This window comes from Carassius gibelio, chromosome B3 (genome assembly GCF_023724105.1).
Source record: "Carassius gibelio isolate Cgi1373 ecotype wild population from Czech Republic chromosome B3, carGib1.2-hapl.c, whole genome shotgun sequence".
Classification (NCBI taxonomy): Eukaryota; Metazoa; Chordata; class Actinopteri; order Cypriniformes; family Cyprinidae; genus Carassius; species Carassius gibelio.
In genome coordinates, this window is record NC_068398.1 from 42,210,821 (window position 1) to 42,228,502 (window position 17,682).

Consider the following 17,682-nt stretch of genomic DNA (forward strand, 5'->3'; position numbering starts at 1 on the left):
GTTGACCAGGGCAATGAATTAAGTGGATGAGTTTCTCTTTATGCACTCAACCAGAAAGATCAACCAGAAATTTTCATAAATTACTTATCTCTTACTTACTGAAAAAGTCCATATTCTAAAAAATGTCTAAATAGGCATTATAAAAAGTAAAAGTGTAGTAACAATGTTTTTTTGTCAGATAGATTACCATTCGTATAACCACAGTTTCATTACAAATACCAGAGTCAAACTGTGGTTAGCCATGGTTAATTTTTGTTTGTTTGTTTGTTTGTTTTTTTTTGTAGTAAAACCATAGTTAATTTTCATGAAGGTTATATCAACACAGTGAACATGTCAGAATTCATGTCAGAATTTCTCAAGTTCAGCAGAGGGGAATAAAATGACCTTGAAGAATAAACATAATTTGGGTTCTATACACATTTGGCAATGCCCTTTTTTTGTGTGCATGTCACTAGTGTTCTGGAAATAACAGATGCTGCTTGTGCAGATAAGACGACATGATGCAAAAGTGACTTCTGCAAAAAAATTTAAATTAATCTTGCATTTATAAAAAATCATTTCTAAGCAATTGTAGAAACATTTCAAGTCATCTTTAACATTTGCAGACCAGTTATGCACATTTCTTAAAACAATGTAAACACACACACAGACACACAATGGATTACCTTGGTTAATGGAAAGCCTTTAACTTGATCTAAAGCCTTATTTCATCTCTCAAAAGTAACTTTTTTGTGTCAGTGCCAACATATCATTGCCATCAGATTAACACGTATTTGTGTCACTGTTCACAAATAAGATCAAGTCAAAATGCCTAGCACTGTTGTCAATATAACAGTGTACACTGTCAGTATTTCCTGTAAACAATGGCTGTGGTTTGGATGACAATGATTAAAAATGCACAAAGCTGCAGTTCTTTATAGCAAATATACATTTTAACTGTGCAAATTTACACATAACTATATGTGTGGTGTTAATTCAAAGAGACTGGGCAGGATTTACAGTTACACTGTTACTAGTGATCTAACAAAAATTACATTACAATGTCATCATGATATAGAAAATAGAAATATAAGACTTTAACAGCGCAAAGATGGAAATTATTTGAATTGTTGAGTATCCTAAGTGTTATGTGGTGGCTGAGATGAGAAGAGGTACAGATTTAAATGCAGTAGTTTATTAGTAAATATTAAGTAAAGAGTATCTATGAAGGCATTTTGGGGGCAAGACAACTCATTGTCTGTGACAGTGGAATTTGTAGTTATATTTTTTCTAGCTCAAACACAATTTCATAACTGTGATGGCTTGAATCTGCTGCTAGCAGTCTCAAAGTTGATAAAATAAACTTAACAAAAGCTAAAAAGTTGAAGCACAAGTTCTCAAGTGTATTGTCACAAAGCACTTCAGCCCCTGGGTTTAAAGAAAATAATAAAACCCCCTTCTTTTTTTTGCATGCAGGCTCATTGCTAAAGGTGTAGGGACACACACACACACACACAAAAACCCACCAAGGTTCCTCACCAGAGTATTAGCATTGTAGTCTGAAGGGCTCAGATCAAGTGACAGCTGTTTTGATAACTTTGATTGGCCAAAAATGACCACTTTCAGATTTAGACTCGTTCAGCTGAAGGAATTTTGTGCCATCTACAATTTTATTTTGTCCAAGCAGTCAATCGATTGGAAAGAAAATCGGAAAAGTCAATCAAAAGAAAATCGGACCATTTTGCGTTGTCATTAGATTTTAAGGAAAGTACAACTGGGTATCATCTGCACAACAATGGTGTGCCACACAGTGTTTTTGATTAATCCTGAAGGGAGCATAAATAAGACAAATAAAACGGGGCCGAGACACAAAACTTGGGGATCTCCAGAGTCGATGGGCCAAATGGTGGAAATAGAGCTTCCACTGTAAAAGTTCTCCTATGTAAGTAAGAGGAGAAGCACATTAATGCAGTCCCCCTAATGCCCACCCAATGATCCACTGTATCAAAAGCTGCACTAGGTTAAAGCAGCACAGTTCCCAGAATCTACCGAAAGCAGTAAATCATTGAGAAGGGCAGTTTCTGTACTATGCTATGATCTAAAAGCCGACTGAAATGTATAAAGAAAATATTGTTTTTATTTGAAAATGTTAAAAGTTGGTTAAAAAACACTTTCTCCAGCATTTTAGCTAGTAGGCATGTAATGGTTTAACACAGAAGATTCAAAAACGATTAATATTTTTAAAGAGGCTGCACAAGTAAGTGCTTAAAATATGAGAGTGGTGGTTAGACAGTTCGATTCCTAACCCTAGGGTTGTGGGTTTGACTCTCGGGCTGGCAATACACGACTGAGGTGCTCTTGAGCAAGTCACCGAACCCCCAACTGCACCCTGGGTGCCGCAGTATAATTGGCTGCCCACTGCTCCGGGTGTGTGTTCGCGGTGCGTGTGACTTTTCAAGAGTCACTCAAAACTTATCTGTTCTGTTGCCTATAAAGAATTAGTTTTAAAATACAGCATTTCACAATACTTCAGGATGTTATTCTAATTAAGTGAGGGTAATTTTGGGGGATTTTTTTTTACCCAAACAAAGTCTCTCAGAACCTGACACCTTGTAATTCTGGGGACTCCAGGAAAGTTGCCGTTCTGGAAAATAGTAGTGCGGGAGACTAACTGCTTCCTGATGGTTCTACACGTAATTCTTCACATTAATTCTTAATTCTTTTGCAGTTAACCATTTTCATTTTGCACCTGTTTTTTTTTTTCCTTACTGGTGGAGAGGAGACAGATTGATGAAGCCAATCAGCAGATATGGGGACTGTTAGGAGGCCATGATGGTCAGGGCAAATTTGGGCTGGATGCTGAGGTCACACCCCTACTCTTTTTGAAAGACATTCCAGGATTTTTAATGACCACAGAGAGTCAGGACCAGCCCTTTCAGTAATAACCTTCTGTGACGTAACCCCTTTGTGGAGGGTGTCAATGATTGACTTCTGGACCATTGCCAATTATTGTGGTTTGTGGCAAAGAACAAGAGATTCCTGGAATTTATGCTGTAGGAACGGTCATTTAGTGAAACTCAAATGTAAATATTCTAATATTTTTTAGATACTGGATTTTTTTTATGAGCTGTAAACTCTAATCATAAACATTAAACAAAAGACACTTTTGAAACATTTTACTTTCATATATATGAAATACATGAAAGTATCACTTTTTGAAATAAATAACATCTGCAGTTGTTCCTCTGGTGGGTCCACAATAATGTTTATCATGCAATTTATCAAATCTGAGATATTATTGTACTAGTTTGGAATCGAGAAACAGCAATAAAGTTTCAACACTTTTAATAACAAATTATAGCAATTCCTACTTCTTAGCAGTGTTATCAAATGGATTATTACAAATAAAAATACATATTTATTTTCTGGAAGCCAAGCTAAAATGAGTAAACTCTGTTACTGCATTTCGGACATGAGTTAGACCCGTTCTTACTTCTCAGATACCAAATACAGAAATGTTACATATATACAAGGTTTAGTTGAGTCATCATGATCACATTTGTGACTCCTGTAAACTGGAGCTTTCTAGGTGGATTATTTCTCACATGCTTATTATCAATGATAGCGCTTTCCTTGGAATAGTCTCCTCACTGGTGTCGCGGTGTTGGCCCAGATCGACTAATCAGTTCACATATTAACCCTCTGGAGTCTAAGGGTATTTTTGGGGCCTTGAGAAGTTTTGTCATGCCCTGACATTTGTGCTTTTTTCAGTTTCTTATAAATATCTAAATGGGTAAAGTCTAATATCACTGTAATCAGCACAAACTGGGCTATAATAATATGTGAAAGGCATGCATGTACATGATTGCATTTTTGAGAAAAAAAATGTTATGCATGGTTAGTGAAAAACTAAAAATGTTAAATCACTTGAATAAGGCAATAAAACACATACATAAAATTGGTTGCCGGAAAAGTTGAGAACTGGAGCTTGTAGCCAAGAAATTTTCTTTCTGAATGATGTGAAAATCATCTTGTTTACTCATTCACAGAAAACAATGTATTGATTTAAATTTTCTAAAACACTTTTTGTTGGTAAAAGTCATATGCGAGTAGGCGTCAACTATCATGAATATCATTGTGATTTACACCTGAGAAGACAAAGGCCTGCATAATGAGCTGCATAATGAGCCTCTCATTCAACTGCGCCACTGTGAGGGAGGACTTACAAGAAAGAATGTGAGAACAAAATAAAAGTATATAATTTTAGTTTGTAGTTTATTAAGAATATATTTAATTATCCCACAACATAATTTAATATCCACTTGGGGGAGCAGTTAAACAGTTTATTAGGAACAAAAAGAAAAGAAATCCTAAAAGAAATCCTTTTAACAATCTTATTTTCTACCAAATAAACCCCATTTATTATCATCATCATTATTATTATTATTATTATTAATGTTGAAAAGAGCTGAGAATATTTTTCAGGTTTTTTTAGGGGGAATAAATCAAAAGAACTGCATTGTTTTTTACATTTGTTAGAGTTATCTCTATTTGTCACATTTATATTATTTACATCAAGCTTTTGAATGGTATAGTATTGTATATTATTATTGAAACTTCATAATGTTTCACTTGATTATACGTTTAGTCAGGAATTATAGTTTGGAAAAAGTCTTTGGAAAAAGTCTAACTAATAAAATGTTTACACGTTATGTGAAAACTAGTACAAATAAATAAAAAGAGACTTACTCATGTTTATGATCTCTGCTGAATAAAGTGCTTCATTCTTTTTTCTGAGGAAATCCATTTCTCAAATCCTCAGCCACACCACATCTTTTTGGGGTGAATTATGTCTTAGTCCTCTCATCGCGAAGCAAACAGTAAAATAAAATAAAAACTTGAAGAACAGTGTCAATGCCTTTTCTTCTGTGTGGGCGTATTCAAGCCGCGCGCTTCAGTTTGAATCTGAATAGCGCGTTCAGCGCGGGGGCGTGGTCACATTAGATATAATGAGCGGAGATATGAAAAACAGACATTGCGTTGTTTTCATATGGATTACTTTATCTCAGAATATTTGTTTTCGGCAGCACTTGTTTAGTTTAAAAGTAGACATTCCAGGCTTTCTATAGATATCTCTCTCATGTCTCTTCTTTGAGTATTCACGGAGTTACACTTCATTTTAATGAAATGTTTGTACATGACGATCAGCGGAGACAAAGACTGTAGACAGCGCACCTTGTTTGTTATCTTTATTTTATAAGTGCACAAAGGTTTTTTGTTATTATGTCTATATCCAAAAAAAACTAGACCCTTTACAGATTCGATTGATGTATTGCTCTTATCTGTACGATTAAAACTGAAAGTGTAATTTAAGTTCTTTTCGGGGTTATCAGGAGAAAATGACTCAAAACGCATATATGCGTTAATCGACTCGAAAGGGTTAAAGGGACAGTAAGTAGGAATTACTCCCATCTAGTGGTGAAATTGTATTTTGCATTCAAACTAATTTTGCTCTCCAGCGCCTCGCTTTTTCAAATGCGCGTTGCATCTACGGTAGGCGATATGTACCAAAAAGCTTTGACAGGATGTCTTCTAATAGCACTTCGTCGAGTTTTCCTTCAGGTGAACAGGTGTGTTATTTCAAACAAACTGCAACATGACAACTAACAAACGAATGTTACAGTATGAATTACTGACTGTGGAAAACATGAAATATTGTAATTAGTAGTTATGTCTAATTTATTCGTTATATTTTCTGAATTATATGCATTGTTAGATATAAAAAAATATTATAATATAGATTGTAACACTGACTTACCTGTCGAGAAGAAAACTGGCCACTTCAGCGTCTCTTTTGAAATCTTTATCCAGCATTAGCTCTTTCCACCTAGAAAAAGCTTCCCCGACATTAACTCTTGTTTTCTGTAATCTACGGTCACGTTTCCTTTTACGTTCTATTTTTGACTGTTTTGGCGACGATGTTTTCTTCTCCTGTGGCGCGGCATATGTATGGTTCATAATAAGAATGCAATCCAGACTTTTAAACTTGCCGGTGCCGTTTCAAGCGCCTCTCACTGCTCTGCACCTGCGTTTCTGGCTCTGACCGAAAACGCGCTGTGGAAACGCGTTGGCTTAGTACTTTTTGTCCCTCTCTGCTATTATAGTTTTGCAAGATGGCGGAACTACATGGAAGCCTCCGTCGACCTACCCGTCCCATGTATATAAAGATAATAAATTCTTCATTTACGAGGATTAGTTTAAACATTGGCATAGGTATTTGTACACCATTGAGGGCATATTTATGAATAAAAATATTGATTTTAGATAAAAAAATACCTAAAAAATTACTTATTGTTCCTTTAAGGTGCTGCATGTTCAGCTAATTTTGTTAATCTGTCAGTCATCTCTTCTGTCTGTCCTGATCAACAAATGCATCTGCTTTTCTTAGGGAAGAGGGAATGTTATCAATACATCATTGTTAATATAATTACTCGCATTCAAAATTCAAAAAAACATTATTTTCCACATACCATACATTATTTTTGCTGCTGAAGAAGTTCATCAAGAAATCCTTAATGATATAACTGCACTCTGCAAATGGTCAGACTGGACACGACTGACAAGAAAGCAAGAAAACAACTAAAGAATTTGGACATCGGCTTAGGAGCAGAAGGGGTCATAAAGGTATTATGCCAATATCAAACAACAGTTAGGATACAGGAATTTGCATAGAAAATTTAGTTAGTCTCACTGCTCTCAGTTCTTCCTGTTAGGAACTCCATGGTAGTTGGAGAGTAGGTGAACTCACTGTGTTGAAGTTTAGAAGGGACTGCATGGCCTGTTTGACTAACATCTCTGAAAAAAACAAAGAAAAAAAGGTCCAATAGAAATGTGTAAAAAACATGCTTGACAGATCATTACAACTGATTCAACAATTTTGCATTCATTGACAAGAAACTATTTCCTAGATGTTTTGTGGGGTATAACTATTAAAAAGACAAAATATTTGGATCAACATGACATCCAATTGTTTTGAACTGAGAAAGAGACTGGTAATAACCTTACTGAACCTGAAACAGAAGAGGCTGTCGTTTCCCAATATGTATTTAGAAGAGAAGTCCATACTGCCCAGTCATTTTAGCAGTTAATTGATTTCGCAACACATACTTCACACAAACAAACACGTGCTTACAAGAGCACAGAGGAGACCATATATATCTATATAAATAGAGAGAGAGATCACTCTACTCATTCAAGTCATTTTGATCTGAGGTTTAGGCACGCAATACCTGAAGAGGAGACAGGTAAGAATCATGGTGGAAGTCAAAAAAAAAAAAGAGGATGTTTGAAACACAAAGTAATTTCTCCATGTGCTGATTTAACTTGCTGTATTCTTATTTCTGAGGTCAGCATGGATGTACTTGTGATTCTGTTGCTTGCACTTCTGCCGGGTCTGTGTGACCCTAAATTGACGGGTACGTTTACGATAATTCATGTGTATTTGTTAGTCTAACAGCATGCATTTACTTTTCTGAAGGCCACAATGTCTGATTGATTGTTGTTTAGTACTTTGCTCTTTGAGAGAAAATACACCTAACTGAGACCAACTCTTCTAGTTTGTGATTCAGTTTGGTTTATATTAATATGTAAATAACTATTTTTTTCTTTTTTTTTAGCAGACATGAACTCAAAAGGAAAGACTTTAAGTGAGTGTTGTTCATAACATTAAATGTGTTTTCATAAACCAAATATCCTTAAAAATAGTTTAAATATGTCAAACATTTGGAATAATACATTTTGATAGCATAGTTTTACATAATGTTACTCATGATACTGGTATTTATTCCTTAAAAAAAATGGTAAACAGGGGATCTTGCTCTTGGAGCCAAAACGGCCCAATCTTCTACATTAAATTTCCTTGGATTGGCTAAACATGCTGTTGATGGAAACAGAAATTCCAATTATCTGTATGGGTCATGCACTCATACTTTCCTTGAGAGTAATCCGTGGTGGAGAGTGGACTTGATGGGTGTTTACAAGATTTCCAGGGTCACCATCACAAATCGTGGAGACTGTTGTGGAGAGTGGCTATCTGGTGCTCAGATCCGTATTGGCAACAGCCTAAATAGCAACGGCAACAACAATGAGCTGTAAGGAGCGCTCTCATAATTGTTTTGTTTCACAACTTAAAAGGCATTTCATTTAACAGAGCTAACTTGTGTCTTTTTTACGGTGACCGAGAGAGCTCAACGAGCTGCAACTTCAGAAAACACAAGCAAATAGAAAAAGCACCAGGAAATCAAGAAAACATCTTCATCAGTTTGACAACACACTCGCTGCAAATGCTCATAACATGACCAAAAAAAGAATTTTATCTTCAGTTTAGTTCTTTGTTTGTGTTGTGGGTATTTGCCGTGCGTTTCTTTATTTGGTCATGTTTTAGAGCATTTACAGCATGCGTGTTTTCAATTTGATTAAGTTGTTTTTAATTACTTTGCAGGTGCTTTTTTTCTATTTGCAGTGTGTTGAACTCTCTCGGCCACCGTACTTTTTCTTATTTCTCTGTGCTTATTTATAGGGCTGCAACAGTTTGGTCAATCCCAAATGGAGGCACTAAAACATATACGTTTAAGCCTATTAAGGGACGATATGTCAACATTGTCATACCTGGGATTTTGAAAATTCTCATTTTGTGTGAGGTTGAAGTATATGGCAGGTAAATAAGAAAACAAACACAACCAAGCTTGCACACTTTTACACACACACACACAAAACATTATTACATTATTTCTTACTTTTTAAAATTCACTATCAGTCAGAAGTTTTGGGCCAGTAATATTGAATGTTTTTTAAGGGAGTATCTTCTGTTCACCAAGCCTGCATTTATTTGATCTAAAGGACAGCAAAAACAGTACAATTTGGTAATATTTCTATTATGTAATTTATTCCTTCGATTTGAAAGCTGAATTTATGATCCTTCAGAAATAATTGCAATAATCTGATATGCTGCTCAATAATGCAGTTATTATTATATTATGAAAAAATAGCATTTATCTTAAATAGATATTTTATAATATTATAAATGTCTTTATTATCACATTTGATCATCCTTGCTAAGATAAGAAACACAACAAAGCTGTCACACTTTTACACAAACACACACAGTCACACACAATATATATATATATATATATATATATAAAATGGTACAATGGGGCTAAAGGCACACCTTAAGATAAAAAGTGCTTTTCATTGTGCCTAAAATTCTAAAATTTATAATTGCAGAAAACATATATACTTTTCTATTCAACATTAATGGAGGAACAGATATTGTGTAAAAATAAATCATACAAGTCATTTATTTTGTTTAAAAATCTTATTAATGTATGGGGTGGGAAGGGGGGGCTTTTACCCCACACACAGGCATATTTAAAAAAATAAAATAATTTGTTTTGTTCACTAAATGTCATTAAAATATGTTAATATAACAAATATATATATTTACTTTGGATCAAATAATTGCATGCTTGGTGAGCAGAAGAGACTTCTTTAAAGACATTAAAAATCTTACTGTTCATAAACTTTCTATTGCTAGTCTTTTTATTTTTATTTTTTCTTTGGTGAGAAATACTATGACAATTTTTTTTTTTTTAATTACCTTGTCAGATGAAGAAGGATGAGATGAAGATGAAGGACTACAGTCAACTGAGATCCTAGAAGGGAAAAAGACAAAGAAAAAAAAAAACTTACAATATTTTCAGGCTGTGTAAAGGGCATTACACATATCTGTGTTTTGAATAAACTTGCTTTCAGTGTATTGAAAATTCCCTTTTTATGCAGTAGAGCGGTTGTTTTTCAGTACTTAATAAATGTGAGTGATTTTGTTATAGTGCAGATCCGTGTTAATAACAAAGGGTATATGATCAAACCTTGAAATAAATAAAATTGTTAAAGTAATAATTCTATGATAACTATTACATTGAAAAAAAACTGCCAGACATAGAAGATTTGGACATAGAAGAACATAGAAGAAAACAGTGCATTCTAGATAATATTTGCTGTTTCCTGCACTGTAAAAAATAATTTATTTTAGAAAATGGTGAAATGTATAGCAGTAGAGGATACCAAATGTTTAGCATTAATGCAGGGGTGTCAAACTAAATTCCTGGAGGGCCACAGCCAGTGGCGTACCACACATCTTAGACACAAAGAACGAGATAGGGCCCCTCCCATCAGCAGTGATATCATACATGAAAATTTATTGTACACCTGATGAATTTTTACATCATTTATTTTTATTATCTTAAATATATTATTTTAATTGATAATTCAAGTTTATTTTTTGTAAAACGCTTTTAACTATACAAATCATTGCAGAGCAACTTTAAAGAAATTATGTTTCTACAATATTTAGTAGTAGCTTATCAGTAGTGACTGTCAATTTATGTGCATATGGCAGAAATGTATGGAAAAATCAATCAAAGACGTAATCAGTCAGACGATGAACACTATTAACAGTGATTATTATAAGATGCAATCACACTTAAAGCAATAATTGTTAGTTCTGTTTGTTGATTCAGGGTTGGAATCATCTGGGGTCCTCTGAGGGTCAGCATCATCTCTTCTCAAGTGTTCTGGATCCAGACTGGAGCTTGTGTAAATCCTAGTTACCACGGGATGTAAATTCCAGCAAAAACAGAAACAAATAGAGACATCATTAGCATAGCTGCTGATCCAACAAAGTAAAATTAATTAGTTTATTAGTTTAACCCAAGCTAAAGAATAAAAATGCGCTTTTGATCAGATACAACTGCAGTCTAAAATTATGAGATACATTATTCGAATGCTTGGCGAAAGAGATGCATTTTTAATCTAGATTTAAACAGAGAGAGTGTGTCTGAACCCCGAACATTTTCAGGAAGGCTATTCCAGAGTTTAGGAGCCAAATGTGAGAAAGCTCTACCTCCTTTAGTGGACTTTGCTATCCTAGGAACTACCAAAAGTCCAGCGTTTTGTGACCTTAGGGTGCGTGATGGGTTGTAACGTGGTAGAAGGCTAGTTAGGTACGCAGGAGCTAAACCATTTAGGGCCTTATAGGTAAGTAATGATAATTTGTAACTGATACGGAACTTAATAGGTCGTCAGTGCAGAGACTGTAAAATTGGGGAAATATGATCATATTTTCTTGACCTGGTAATGACTCTAGCTGCTGCATTTTGGAGCTTGTTTATTGACGAAGCAGGACTCCCCATTTAAATGAAAAAAGTTGTAGCGATCTGACAGGTAGGATCTAAACCATCTTAGAGCCTGTCCTTAAATACCTGTATAGTTTTGTAATCGATCTATGAGAATGTCATGATCTATGGTGTCAAACTAAGATCAAGTTAAACTAGAAATGAGATGCAGCCTTGATCTGATACAAGAAGAAGGTCATTTGTAATTTTTACAAGTGCAGTTTCTGTGCTATAATGACATCAGAAATGTCCACCAGAGCTGTTGCCCATGAATTTAATGTTTATTTCTCTACCATAAGTCTCCAAAGGCATTTCAGAGAATTTGGCAGTACATCAAAACGGCCTCACAACCGCAGACCACGTGTAACCACACCAGCCCAGGACCACCATATCCAGCATCTTCACCTCCAAGATCATCCAAGACCAGCCACACATACAGTTGCTTGCAACAATTGGTTTCACAACCAAAGAATTTCTGCACAAACTGTCAGAAACCGTCTCAGAGAAGCTCATCTGCACATTCGTCGTCCTCATTGGGGTCTCGACCTGACTGCAGTTCGTCATCGTAACCGACTTGAGTGGGCAATGCTCAATTCTAAAAACTTCCAAGAAGTGATAATCCAATAAAAGTGAGCTGCTGGAATGGTTAATCCTTTAAAAGCATCTCCTCAATCCAGATGCAGTGTTCGGTCAATGACCCTGCCTGTCATGCTGCTTGCTTTATACTGGTCTAGTTCCTTATCTTTAGACCCATTTACAGTTAAAGAAATAAACACATTTAATAATTAAGAGGATTAAAATGGCTAAGACAACATGTAAAAGCATTACAACTCTAATATATAGATATAAAACCTTCTTAATATATATTGAGAGGTAAAAACGTGTCTTTGTGTGTCTGAGCAACACCTTTTTTCAATTTGATGTGGGCAACAGCTTCTAATGTTATAGAGAACAGTGTTGGCAGTCATTTCGTCTAGTTCATGTGTATTTATGGGTACACAGAGCAGTTGAGATAGATCAGGCAGGTTATTTGCAAATCTGTCTTTAGTGGCTGGAACAATAGTTCTGCACAGACGGTAACACTAAGCCATAGAGTTAACCCTGAGGTCTAAAGGGTTTTGGGGTTCTTGACATGCCCTGACTTAAGTGCTTTTTTCAGTCACTTATAAACATACATTGCTAGAGTCTGAAAACACTGTATTCAGTACAAACTGGGCTACAATAATATGCTAATAGCATTTATGTAAATGATTGTGTTTTTGAGAAAATGTTTATGCGTGGTTAGAGAAAAACGTCTCAGGTTATGAATGTGACCATGGTTCCCTGAGTAGGGAACGAGACACTGCGTCCTCTAGGGGACACCTCATTGTGACCCATGTCTAAAACATACATTGTAAAAACACTGCAAAAAACGAATGTGCCCAACTGGAATAGTCCAAGGTCCACAAGATCAAATTTCATTCATAATCGGCCTGACAGTCGTGAAGTGTGTTCTCTGCTTTAGAGAGCAGATGCTACAAGATCATCACAGATCAGATTTTACTTATCACATGAGGAGAAGCTGACAAGATGATTGAGGTGAGACCAACAAGACGATGACAGAAGAGTTTCAAAGCGACAAGCAAATGCACTGGTTTTAAAAACATTTTGGATTTTGAAAACCCTGTTGGCTTCTGCCATTTATCTAAGGTGATATTGGATGTTTTTTTTAGACATTTGTTTAAAATGTAAACAATTTTCATTCAAATTTTTAAAGTGACGGACACATCTGTGCTTCTAAAGTTATATTCTTAGTGTTTTATTAAAATGCGGATAGTCTGTTAATATAATATTCCATACATTATCAGAGCATGGTAGACAGATATTATATTTGTAGACATTATTAGACAGGTGAATGAATAGATTTTTATTAATATTAGATCCTATTTAGTAATTTATCATTTATACATAATAAATAATTGTATGCCATATACAATTTGGCATTTAAAAAAATGCTAAATTGTTTAGATTCAAAAATTACACAAATAATTACATAATAATGTAATTCATCCCATCCAGGTGACAGCTGCAGAACTGTCCAAAAAAAGACTATTAATAATTATATATAATTAAGTTTAAAATAATATTAATGTGTTCTGTTGCAAGTTTACGTTCTTGAGCATGTTTTCTCATGGTTTATTGTTGAGCTATGAGTTTCTTTCTTATTATTTGTGTGACCTTGTGGTTTTTTTTTTTTTTTTTATGGGGTCGTGAATGGGTTTTCCTTATTTTGCCTTGCAACCCAAGAGGTGAGGTGGGCATGTTCACACTATTTCTCATATTTATGCAACCAAACACACACCGTTTAAGCAACATTTAAAGTTGTAATTGCTGTATTGTTTTTATCTGGTTTAGTGCTCGTCTTTCCTGGCATCTTCACATTTAGTGCAGCAGCAGTGAGCATGTGAGGAAATGACATTACATTTTTCTGAATAATGACTAGCTGTTGGCTAAAAAATTGTTCCATTTTTTTGACTGAGAATCAACCTAACAGACTTGCTTTGAATAATCTAATAATTAAAGGATTTCATTAATTACTTTATAAGTCCACACAAACAGACAAATATTAAAGGAGTGACATGCCCAGTAGATGGCAGCTATTTAAACACTGTTGTAGGGCAGAGATTCCTAAACTTTTTGTCAGCTGAAGAATTTTGAAAAAAAATGTTGAAGTCCCCCTGAGATTTTAAATTATATTTTAATACTTTATCAACACATTGCAATTTCTCAATTCTCTGATCCATGATATTCATCAAATAGCCTGCAGGTAACAAAATATTATTGATTTTTATTTTAAGATCATTACAATTGTACATATTTTATGACTTTTCATAAAAACACAACTCCTGTTTAGGAAATACATTTTAAAGTGTTATTACTGTAAACATATATTTATTTATTTTAATAAAGACACAATTGATTATAGGAAACCATTACATTAATTTATTTAAAAAATGTCAGTATAAAATTCAGGTGTGGTCTTAAAGGTATAGGTTGTAAGACCTGCCACTAGAGGGCACACTACCAAAACAATAATTGTGTGGTTTGATGACGTTAAGAAGGAGCGTGGGATGATGGGATTTGATGTCTTCTACCCAACCGCTGACTGCACTGCCCCGTGTCACTGTTTAGAAGGGGAATTTTCTCATGATTTACAAGTAATTGAAAACGTTAGAGATATTGCTAGTAATCAGCTAGACAAAATATATAACACTAGCCTATTGGTTTTTGGAAATTACTGCAGATATCTAAAACACAATCATTTTATTTACGGGAAAAAAACACCACATTCAGAATTCTGCTGTGTTGAACTGTCAAGTTCAAAGATTATTTTTCTGAAGTTGACAGTGATTTCATTGAGACTCAGCAGGGCAACAATTGGGCTGATGACACAGGCGCTACCAAGACGCTGAAGCCATGAAATTCACTATTGTCAGACTATGTTTTTTACATCCAGGCCGTGCTGAATGTGGCTTTAACAAGCACCATGCCATGCTTGGTGAGCAAAACAGGCTGAAGGGCTTTTTTCTTGAGGGTCTTGGAGATTTGCTCCCTAGTTGCTGCATGCTACACAACATTTGTCAGGCCACTGGTGACATCCAGGAGGAAGAGGATCATGAGGATGGGGAAGCAGAAAACAGAGAGCAACAATATCAGGGCCAGACATGCAGCACAACTCTCAGCCCCTGAGGAGCTGCCTGCAAGAGCACGATTATAGTTAGCTTCGGTTATGTCTGTGTGAGTGAATATGGGTGAGCGTATATATAGTTATACAAATGTAATGAATTCTGGGTCTTCTGATTATGTGTGTAAAGTATGTAATTCTCATATATTCAGGTTTAATTTCAGGTATATTTGCACAAGTATTTAAAAACCTCACCAATTAGATGGCAAGCTGCTAAATTTGTACATTTTCATGTTTATTGTAGGATTTGTGGATGAGTGGTAGACATAAGTCGGTGCAATTGCAAATAATCTTTGACAATAATTCAAAGTAATCAATGTAAATAAATGATACAAGACTTCATAATCAAGTTAAATAACTTTTATTTACGGTTTATTAACAAGTTTGTCAAAAAGAGCAGGGTAACTCTCTTCTTCTTTAGCAGCTGCCTGTGTTTCCCTCTTCTCCTCTCTCTCAGAAATTTGATGAGGTCAGATGAACTTCGCCTCATCCTCTGTGATGCACTTTCCCGGGAGGGGCCAGAGGAGGAAGACCGCAGCCTGCAGCATCCTACTGCAATCATGACACTGTACCGCCAAGCCTGTCGCAAGAAAACACTCTTTTTGTCTCACACACACACACACACACACACACACACACACACACACACAGAGAGAGAGAAGATACAACAAATTGTTACTTTCTTGACTTTTGCAGAACACCACACATTTTCTACACAATGTTTGATTAACGGGTCAAGTTGAAGCCCAATACAACATTCATCACACACTAACAAGAAACATCATAGAGCGCACGTTCGGCATGTTAAAGACACGCTGGCATGTCATTTTCTAGAGGGCCTTGGGGATCACGCCACTGTTTGCCCCAAAGGTGACTGGCATCCTCCACAACATTTGTGTGATGGGAGGTGATCTCCAGGAGGAGGATGGCACAAGATGGCAGCAAGGATGACATGGAGAATGCAGTAGTGGATGAAGGGGACCTGTCAGAAAACCATCTTCAAGGACATCTTGCTGCTCAGCTTACTTCTCCTGAGGAACTGACTACATCTAGACAGTAGCCTAAACCTATCCAGATGATGCCATGTTCACTAAAAGATGAACATCAACAGGTTAACAATGTTTGCACATTAGATCAAATATTAAGAAAACTAGTAAATATAGATATATTTATGAACATCATTTTAATTGCCTAATGTACTATTGTTGCCATTATTTAATAGTGTTGAAGGGAGACTGCCAAATGGTTAACTAGAATCACCTGATGTATGGTGTTTGTGGTTGCACTTTATTTTACAGTACGTGTACTAACATGTACTTATAGTGTACTTACAATGTTACCTAAGAAATACAATTTATCTAAGAAAGTTCTGGTAACACAAGGTAACTACAATGGGGTAGGGTTAGGTTTAGGGGTAGGTTCAGGGTTAGTACCTAGTTATTACATAGTTATTGTAATTACTATAATAAGTATATAGTATGTACATGAGGAACAGGACTGTAAAATAAAGTGCTACCGTGTTTGTTATATAACCTTTAAGAGACAAAGAATTTTCTTCTTTTTTTTTCGATTTTATCTCCTGCTTTAATTCTAATAAAATATTTTGAGAGTGCAGACCAACCTCTGGAACATGGGTGTGTAGGTACACATTATCTGCAAATAAGCACTCCAGTAAAGTCACACATATTTAATGCCACTTTATTCAAGAGAATAGCTTCTCAGTTTGAGCAAACAGCTTTAGGCTCTGCAGAATACCTGATTCTGACTGGGCAGTCGCGACATTCCGAGGTATATTATACCTGGATAACAACCTGTAAAAGCTAATAACACTGGCTCATCCCAGTAACAGCAGTCGGTGCTGTACTATTGCTTGAACTATTTATTTTCTTGGTGAAAGCTTTGCATTTGTTTAGCTAATAAAATATTACAACTATTTAAAATGGTGTACAATTGTTTAATTATGTTATCCTGGTATCGCGGACACGCACTCATTCCATACAAACCCAGCTGCTGCCATTTGTCTTGTACACTGTAATGGATTATAAGAGAACTAACAAGCTGGTAAGGTTTAAAAACATTTTAGTCTTGATTAATTTATTGCCTATTTTGTGGTGAAATGTTGTGTAATACATGGTTTGCCTGCAACGTTTACCTTAAATGTCTGTTTAGTTTAGTGATGTGTCGTTCGTGAACTAATCGCTTTTTTTTTTGGAACGAATCTTTTAGGTGAACAAATCGTTCGTTCACGTAATCCACTGACTCATATTTCTCGTTCACTGAAGTTCCTCCCTCCACAACAATGCGCAGCTCGGTGAACCGGGTAGCTCTGTAAACTGTTTCATCCTGTCAAAGAGTTATTCAACCTCGAGCCAATAGCATTCGATAATGAGATGTGACGGAGAATGTGATTTGTTGAATGTAGTGAACGAATGTGCCCTTCACTGAACGAGTTTCCTATGAGTCTAAACGAGATCGAGAGATATCATTCGTGAACGAAATGACTGAACTGGTACACATGTCGTTCACGAACAAGTTGAATGAATGGATACATGTCGTTCGTAAATGCATTGAACTGGTACGTAGCTTATCGCATTCGTGAACAAAATGAATAAGAGTAAACCAGGTCAGTTGGCCATTTAGCATGTCAATCTCACAAAATGCAAAGCGCAGTTATAGGTACTGTGCACATAGGCCTACGCTTTTTTTCATATTTAGCATACAGAACATAACTCCACGTTTAATCCA

At 35.6% G+C, this 17,682-nt stretch overlaps 1 protein-coding gene across 1 annotated transcript; it reads left to right on the top strand.

Moving 5' to 3' along the window:
* The first annotated feature begins 7,255 nt into the window (after positions 1 to 7,255).
* Positions 7,256 to 9,803, top strand: LOC127952738 (fucolectin-like). Its single transcript, XM_052551446.1, has 6 exons — positions 7,256 to 7,283; positions 7,385 to 7,454; positions 7,659 to 7,685; positions 7,847 to 8,129; positions 8,558 to 8,695; positions 9,646 to 9,803. Exons 2-6 carry the CDS (start codon positions 7,391 to 7,393, stop codon positions 9,647 to 9,649), a joined length of 516 nt encoding a protein of 171 aa, XP_052407406.1. The 5' UTR covers positions 7,256 to 7,283; positions 7,385 to 7,390; the 3' UTR covers positions 9,650 to 9,803.
* Positions 9,804 to 17,682: the final 7,879 nt, after the last annotated feature.